The sequence below is a fragment of the Plodia interpunctella genome, chromosome 17 (genome assembly GCF_027563975.2).
Source record: "Plodia interpunctella isolate USDA-ARS_2022_Savannah chromosome 17, ilPloInte3.2, whole genome shotgun sequence".
Taxonomy (NCBI): Eukaryota; Metazoa; Arthropoda; class Insecta; order Lepidoptera; family Pyralidae; genus Plodia; species Plodia interpunctella.
In genome coordinates this window covers 9589020-9598014 of record NC_071310.1, presented here as the reverse complement: position 1 = coordinate 9598014, position 8995 = coordinate 9589020, and the positions used below count along the sequence as shown (strand labels likewise).

The 8995-nt window shown below is 44.6% G+C and overlaps 1 protein-coding gene across 1 annotated transcript; it reads left to right on the top strand.

Moving 5' to 3' along the window:
- Positions 1–318: 318 nt before the first annotated feature.
- Positions 319–8713, top strand: LOC128676930 (protein toll-like). Its single transcript, XM_053757390.2, has 10 exons — positions 319–779; positions 2412–3327; positions 3597–3778; positions 4099–4244; positions 4482–4595; positions 5113–5418; positions 5667–5891; positions 6180–6368; positions 6478–6659; positions 7147–8713. Exons 1-10 carry the CDS (start codon positions 626–628, stop codon positions 7496–7498), a joined length of 2766 nt encoding a protein of 921 aa, XP_053613365.1. The 5' UTR covers positions 319–625; the 3' UTR covers positions 7499–8713.
- Positions 8714–8995: the final 282 nt, after the last annotated feature.

The window sequence follows — 8995 nt, the reverse complement described above, 5'->3', positions numbered from 1 at the left end:
TATAATACAACAATAAAAAAAAATCCTGTACATTAAATAAATTTACATAAAAATAAAATAGGCGATAGAGTCACAGCAACAGAGTAAGAATTTGAAAAAAAAAAAATATGCTGTCCGTTTGTACACGCTAATCTTCTTATTTAATGTGCGTAAATCGATCGTGTCGTGCCATATAACTCTCGTCTTGTTTACTTATACATATAATAATAAAAAGTGCTTACATCGAGTTGTATGGAATAATACATTCCGTTTACTGTGAGCATATTTTTATACTCTATGTTATAATCCAATGACGATTGACGACTGAATAGGTTATTTCGCTATTACTCTTTGGTAGTGGCGCTACCTACGTACGAAATAAATATTTTTTTATAGATTTTATATTGGTTCGTTTTTATACCACATAATCCTTGTCGGAATATATCTACGGGTTTTCCCTATCCCGCTTTTTTATTTCTACAGAAATAGAAGTTTTCCGTGGTAATCCCAATACGTACAGAATGAAAACAAGCACGTATTTATTATTATACGTTGTGAATGTGTTTCTGTTTTCAAAATCGAAAGGTTTTCCACAGTAGAATTTGTTGTGTAGTGTATAAAGTGATGGATATGGTGTGTATTTAAAATGCAAACGATATGTATCGTTGTAGTGAGCATTGTTTTGGGGAACATGGCGCGGCATGCGTGCGCTGCCTACGCGCCGCCTGTCTGTCCTCCGGACTCAGAATGCACGGAATACCAAAAAGCTGACCACACTAAGAGATTCTTCCAAGTGAATGGTGGGTGTTTATTTCAATTTACTACCTACTGTAAATAAATAAGGACAGATTGAAGCAGATAGCCCCAATGTAATTAAGTTTTCTTGTGTCATGGTTATGGTATAGTAGCTCAATACAGGTCAGTGTGGTCCATTTATCCCTGAAACAATACTGAAAAGTCATTCATATGCTCTTTATCAATAATACATGTAAATACTTTCCTAAAATAAAACAGTAAAACAATTGCTTCTGTACTTTTAATAAATTTTCAATAGATTTTTTCTGTTATTTATGGATTAGATATCGATTATTTAATTCATTATTTTAAACTTATCGTTTTATCTAAATTTAAAAAAAAATATGTTAATGTAACTACTGACTGTGGATCTTAGCTCTAACGTAGATATGGTTAAGTTTGTGCCAAATTTGTAGATGTAAAAATATTTACTTCTATTTTACTTTTATTGGTGGAAATCTATAATCGGCTTTCCAAATTGTATTTGAAGTGTCTATCTTCTTTCATGAAGCGGTGCTGGTGTAATGGTTAAGACGCCCGCCTGTGGGTCGAAAGGTCCCAGGTTCGAATCCCACTCGTGCCAAATGAGTTTGTATACCAATCTGACTCATGTATAGTAGTTTTCATTGACCACCACTTGCTTCCGGTGAAGAAAAACATCGTGAGGAAACCTGCACACTGGTTGATTCTTATTAACTTGTGTGTGAAATGGAGAAGACAATGGCAAACCACTCCATTAATAATGCCAAGAAAGTTATTGTGTGTGTTTCATTCCACATAATAACCACGACCTTCAGCCATGAGGAAACGACTATGAAATCTTCTTTCAAATATATAAAAGAACAAGCATTTTTACTAATCATCACCCAACCTAAACCATAGAAGCTATAAATGAAAAATTAGCTTTAGATTTAGAAAGTAGCTTTAGGTTATTACATAGTGCTCAGGTAAGAAAGGAATTTTCAAATTCTACCCCCAAAAGCGTAAAAATTGGGGGTAATGTTTGTATGAAAAATAACGAAAATCTTTACTGATCTAAGTACTTGAAAATTGACATAAATATGCAACAAAATTAATGAAACCCATGTTTCAGTATTTCTTAAAATTTGATGTTTAGGGTAGTTAAATGAGGGTGAAAAGAAATTATGAATAATTGTATAGAAAATTTTGTTAACTAAAGATATGAGTAGACAACTCAGCGGTAAACACCATTGAATTTACGAATTTACATTGTTACTGTTGATGATATATGGCTTGAAACTCACATTATAATCTGCGATGAATTTTCATTATACTTTATTTATTTTATAGCTATTAAGCCTTGGCAATTTATAGGGCACATACTGCTCACAGCTATATTCATTTTCAAAATTGTTGTGAACAATCTTTTGGAGATGGCAAATAAATTTTGAGTTCATTCAAAAGTATTGGGCGATAACTAGTTTGTTGTTACCTCTTCACACTATCTATTTAAGCAATCTTCTTGAAATTTTGCATGTTATGTATGTATTTTGAAGTATGGAGAAAAGACATAGGGTACTTTCATCCTGGAAAAACTGCTTCCGTGGAAATATCACGCGTGTGAAGCCGCAGGCAACAGCTAGTAGATTATAAAATAAAGTATATATTTTTTACAGATATGAAACTATCTATAGATATACACATGGGCCCCATAAGCCAATTGGAACTGGAGTGTCTGACCGAGAAGGGGTCACTGGACGAGAGTCCTCTGCCACAGTACAGCGCTCGGCAGGAGTTCGACGAGGTGTACATCTCGGGCTGCGCGCTCGGCTCCGCGACGGTCGCCGGCGTGCTGCGCGCGCTCAACGCCGGCGCCGCGCTCAAGCTGCAGCTCGAGCGCGTGCGCGAGCCGCTGCGGAGCGCGCAGCTGGCCGGCCTGTCCGTGCACAAGCTCAACCTCGGCACGGACTCTGACTTCCGCACGAAACTCGACGACGATTTTTTCAGTGCGTTCGGAAACGATTCTGTCCTGGTCAACCTCTGGACGAGCGGAGTGGAATACGAAATCCCTCCGCGCGGACTGGCGAAGTGGACGTCGACGAACGCCCGCATCGAGCGGCTGCCGCGCGGCTACCTGGCCTCGCTCGAGGAGCTATACCTCATAGAGCCGCAGCTGCGTGACGTGAGCGCACTGGAGGAAGCCGCGCTGCTGCGGAACCTGAGCGTGATGGGAGACGTGGCAGGCGCCGTGCCGCCGTTGCCAGCACTGCGTACTCTGTGGGCCGGTGGCTGGCGCGACCTGGAGCGGCGTCCGCTGGAGCTGCCGCTGCTGGAGTCGCTGACAGTGGTGGGCGTGTCGCTGCGGCCGGCGGCCGGCTGGCTGGCGGCGTGCGACCGGCTGCGGATGCTGCGGCTGCACTCGCCGCTGCTGGAGCTGCCGCGCGACTTGCTGCGCCACTCGCGCGCGCTCACCGACCTCGCCCTCAGCGGCGCGCGCCTCACGTCCGAAATGTTGCCGGACGACTTGCTCGAGAACAACACCGAGCTGACCAAGATCAACTTGTCTCACAACGACTTGACTACTGTCCCGAGGTAAACGTGCAGTGTTTGTATATTTTTCAGAAAGTCATTCTCATTATTAGTTCTAAAAATATTGTTTCGAATGAAATTGTCGTGATCGTTTTATAGATTATAATAGTCTTTATTTGAAACCCACACACACAAACATAAACATAAAGAAAAAATTTGGTGCCATATACTAGGTGTGCACAATTCACAATAGGCAACGGCTTAGTGTGCCGTATACGCTAATCTAAAATGCCCAGCACTGCTTTATCACTTATTAAATATAATGTTTCCAGCGCATCTTTCTTCCGCCGGCTGGAGAAGCTGTCGGAGCTGGATCTGTCCTGGAACCGGCTGACGCTAGCGGCCGCGCCGGAGCTGTTCCCCGCGCTGCCGCACCTGTCCGTGCTGCGTCTCGACCACAACCCGCTCGGAGACTCCTGCCCCGAACAAGGCACTGATCAAATCACAGCACCTCGTAAGATTATTCATTTGCATAAACTTTACCTTACAATATGATGTTACGGTTAAACCCGGCTACAGTGCGGACCACCTAGGTGCCGCCGGTCTTCGTTTGTTACACCTAGGTGTAACATGCTTATCTTCTGCTAGACTTAGGTGCAATTCGTCGCAGAATGTAGAAATGTAGATCTACGGTTATTTTTCTTCGTGTGTATCGGTTTTGTAGATCTAACTGGCAGTCAGCCGTAACATTTTATATTATTTTTCGTATTATTTTGTCTACATTATGTATATTGTTAGCAATAGTGCGAGGTTGTCACTTTCGTATTGTGGCAGAGAACTCGTGGCTGCAGCAGCTGCGGGGGCTGACGAGCCTGCAGCTCGCGAACACATCGACGCCGCGCGTGTGCGCCGACTGGGTGACGCTGATGCCGCGCCTGCGCACGCTCGATCTCTCCGCCAACCTCATCACGGAGCTCGAGGTGACGCTGCTTGCATTTCTATATCTACCAAATTCCTCAGCTCGGAGCCGTTTATTTTAAATGTGCAGCCCGCTCTTACGTATCTATGTATGTATGTCACTTCTGCAAATTTTCATTTATTAGTCAACTCCGTAACTATTTTAAGTTACTCAACTTTGTTACCATCCATACCATATCATATCTTCCAAAATGGAATTCCATGTAATGTGTGAGAATGTAAGAGGACTCTGCCCGCAGTACCGCACGCTGCACGCGGTGCGCAGCCAGCACAGCGACATCGCGCTGCTGCGCAACAACGTCTCCTCCATCGCCTACTCCGAGCAGGACTACCTCAATGACGCCAACATCGACGTGAGTGCTTTACTTATATATTTTCAACGAGAATCGACACCATACAATCTTAAAAAAATTAAATCACTACATCCATAATCTCACCTGCCTTTTCCCGACTTTTATAGCTAGTTAGCTTAGTACACTTTGTTGACTGAACGAACAATATTTTTATTGCAAATAATAAGAGCTGTAATAGAAAATCAGCAGATTATAGATTTTTAGAAGCTCCGGAGTGTCGGCGAAGACAGGGATATATGTTCCATTCGTCCCGTAAATTTTACACGGTCAATTAATAGAAAAGAAGAGAAGTGAAAGAACTCATATTTATGATACTGACAGTGACATTACGGACTAAGGAAGTCAAACTTTATACAACCGTACCGGTACGATTTACCGGAAATTTAAAGATTTTAATTACATTTTTATAATTCAAGGGCACAACTGAAAATTATCGGCAGAAAAATATTCAGGCATTTGGAAAATTTTAAATGATCGCCCATCGTCTGCGAAGGTTTAAAACGTTCGATTTGAGCAGGCGGATCGATGGCAGACGCAAATAAAGCTGGACGTGCGATCTCGGCTGCGCTGCGACTGCAACCTGTACTGGTTCGCGCGCGCGCTGCAGCGCGACCCCGACGGACGAGGACTGGCGCGCGTGTCACCGCTGACGTGCGCAGACGGGCGCAAGCTGGCGCAGCGCGCGCCGGCCGCGCTGGCGTGCCCGGCGCCGTGCGCGCGCGCGTGCCGCTGTCTCGTCGTGTCCGCGCGCGCGCAGCTCGAGGCGCGCTGCAGTCGGCTGCCCGGCCCCGACTCCGGATCCTTGCATCCCAACTATCTCTTGGTCGGTGCTCCGCTTTTTTACTTTTTCTTTTAAGTTCACAGCAGAAAAGGATGAAATGTCGACCACATAGGGATGGAGGCTTTGACAGCGCCGTGTCATATTTACTTACATTATACCGAGTTATTTAAAACTTTAATTTACGATTTGACTATTTCATTTTTCGAGAAATTTATTTGGCAATAAGTTAATTTTTTGCTCAGATTTTAGGTAAAAATACGAAATATTATTTTTAAGGCTATGTCACGCAGGTGAAGAACCTATCGTTGGCGGGTGTGGGACTGAAATCTTTCCCTCCGGCTGACGTGCTGCCGCCGTCGCTGGCGGTGCTGGACCTGCGGAACAACTCGCTGAGCAGCTCGGGGCTGCGGCCGCTGCTGAGCGCGCGGCCACAGCTGCAGCTGGCGCTGCGCGGGGCCGCGCTCGACTGTCGCTGCGGTCAGCGGGAATTGCTCGACACGCTTTTGGAATATAAGGTCTTATTCACATTCAACCTAGTTAATATATAGCCTAACTTACTAAGGATATAACTCGAGGATATAAGATATATACGCTCGAGGATTCAAAGGATAACTTTCGGACGTCTATGGACTAAATTGTGTGGTAAGCGGGAGGTCTTGTGGGAAATTGTCAATTCCTAGATGAGAAATTGACTTGATCTCTCATGAGACAATCAAAAATATATCTAACCCAATATGGACCTAGTCTGAAATAAAATCTACAATTTTATTTGGGAGATTTGAAACGTTTTGTTGTGCCGTTAGGATCGTGTGCTGGACCTGGACTCCCTGATGTGCTCTGACGGGCGGCGGGCGATGGTGGCGGTGTGCGGTGCGGGGGAGGGGCAGGGGGCCGCGGTGACGGCCGCGCTGCTGCTGCTGGGCGTGCTGGCGGCGGGCGTGGCGGCCGTGCTGGCGGCGCTGGCGCATCCCAAGCTGAGGGCCAAGATCAAGGTGCGTGGAAACTGTTACTGTTTTATAGATCTGACATGTTTTCCGTACCCGTGAGAATATTTAGAAATTCTCTTAAGTGATTCACACAACATGTCTGTCTGTCCCGCAGGTGGCGCTGCACGTGCTGGGCGTGCGAGCGGCGGGCGGGGCGGAGGGCGGGGCGGAGGGCGGGGAGGAGGGCGGGGAGGACAAGTGGCAGTATGACGCGTTCGTGTCGTTCGCGGCGGAGGACGGCGGCTGGGTGGCGCAGCACCTCGTGCCCGCGCTGGAGAGCGGCCGCCGCCCGCGCAGGTGTGTCTCACTACACCGTACTCCCTTCCCTTCGGATGTAGCCTTCACAGCTCATCGGCATCATTAGCAGTTAGCATTCGGTTGCAAAAGCGTAGTCCAAACTTCAAAATATAATAGTTAATTTGTTTACGTGAATAATAAATCAACGTATTTTACCAAATTTATTCCATTACATACTCGTTCCATTCTTTTTGATTTCCAAGATCTACATCAAAATCGACCCTTAACCCTATTCTATGATTTGATAAAAGATAAATAAAAAAAAACATTGTTTATGTAATGCAAGCGCGATTCCATTCAATGCAAATTATTACAGTTTGTTTAGCTAGCTATAACACAATACACCAATTAATTATAATACTATGTATATTTGGAAATCACAGACGGATTTTATTTGAGTGGAATGTCGCTTAGCAGGAACACGGCAGATCGTCGATCTCCTTTATATGTAATGTAACAGTAAGTAAGGGTCACGTGTGTGACGCAGGTTGTGCCTGCACCACCGCGACTGGGAGGTGGGCGAGCTGATCCCGCGGCAGATCGCGACGTCGGTGGCGCGCTCGCGGCGCACCGTCCTCGTCGTGTCGGAGGCGTTCGCGCGCTCGAGCTGGGCGCGCGCGGAGCTGGACGCGGCGCTGGCGGCGGCTGCACGCGGCCGCGCGGCGCCGCTGGTGGTGCTGCGCGCGCTGCCGCCGCCGGCCGCGCTGCAGACGGCGCCCGCGCTGCGGCTGTACCTGGCCGCCGCCACCTACCTGCCCGCCGACGACCCCGCCTTCCGCCGCAAGCTGCGCGCCGCCGTCCCGCGCTCCTCCCCGGCGGTGACGGTGAGCCAGCCATGATCTTACTGACGCGTATAATCGTAACTACTCTGGTCACTAAGTTTTGAATTGATGAATGATATGACACGGTACATATATTTTGCGACTATTTTTTATTTTTTTTCTAAGTTGGCCGCCCAAATTTAATGTTCAAACAAGAAGCTTTACTTCGGACATCATAAAATGTGTTTCAAGCTGTATATAATTGTAATCATGTCAGTAATTAAAGTGCACAATATTAGCCAACTACTACGCCCGACTCTGAGCAATGGTCGCGTGATGTTGAGTCTAGAACTTCAAACACATTGCGTCCTCATGCAACGCACGGGATCCTTTTCGAACGCAATTTTTAGTGACTCAAAATGGATCGTCAACAAATGAACAAGAAGGGACACCGTTTCAACAATGTAATAATTTGTAAAGTGTATCGTTCGGCGTAGCATTGTCGAAATCCTCACCCACGACTCGATGAGTAACAAATGTGCCTTATTAGAGTAACATGTAGTTGTCGAGACCCTGTGCCATATTATGTGGAAGTGGAGCCTTGAGTTTATGTGCTACGTATTCCTAATTCTATTTAGGAAATTTTTTTGTTTATAAATCGCAGCTTTGATCATCAGTTGCAAAGTGTAGGCAAGTGTTAGTTGGTGGATAAGTTTTATCTGCCCCCGACTGAACATGAACACGTAACTCTCTTATTCCGGCTTAACATTGTCGATTGCACGAATCTCGATCTCGATGATACTAACTTGTGACATTATTTGTGAATCCCGCATTATGAATCTTCATTCCTAAGTTTAAGAATATGTCTTTTGTTTTGAACAAATTAGATTAAGATGATATATAATGTTTTATTACAAATAAACCGAATGTGTACATGAGGTAACATTGGTATAAAAGTCGTGCTTGTCAGTACCTCATTCTCAGCTATTTTAGCCCCCAAATAGGGGAGATGACATGGTCACGGATTTTTAAAAGCTATGTATAATCTAAATCATAAAAATTTAAAATTATGTAATTTTCATTTTTATGACATATTTTTAAAAGTATCGTCATTATCAGAGTAATATATTCACTAGTATTTCTATTAATATAATGGTCTTCGAATACTGATTAAAACTAAAATTTGTCATCTACCCTCTTTTTTGGGGTGATTATTACCATCAGATGGACCGCAAGCCCGTTGCGTGTTCGGTAGTATAAAAGAATCCTAAGAATATAATATGTTTATTTAGATTTTTGTATATTATTTATTATATTTCACAATTTTGGCTGATTCACATTCTACGAAATTATTTTTGTTTAATCTTAACCGTATAGCTATGTAATATTTTAATTTAGTTTGTTCAATCTAGATGGCGCTGTTCGAAATTAGAACTCGACATGGTTTCGTTTTTGCTATATACCTATGTGTAAAGATGCATTGATAATAAATGTCTACGTTCCGGGAGTTTTGGCTTTGATTCAGATCACCCAGGCTCGGTATACCTTTGGCCAAGGGTCCTTCGAGCCGGATCG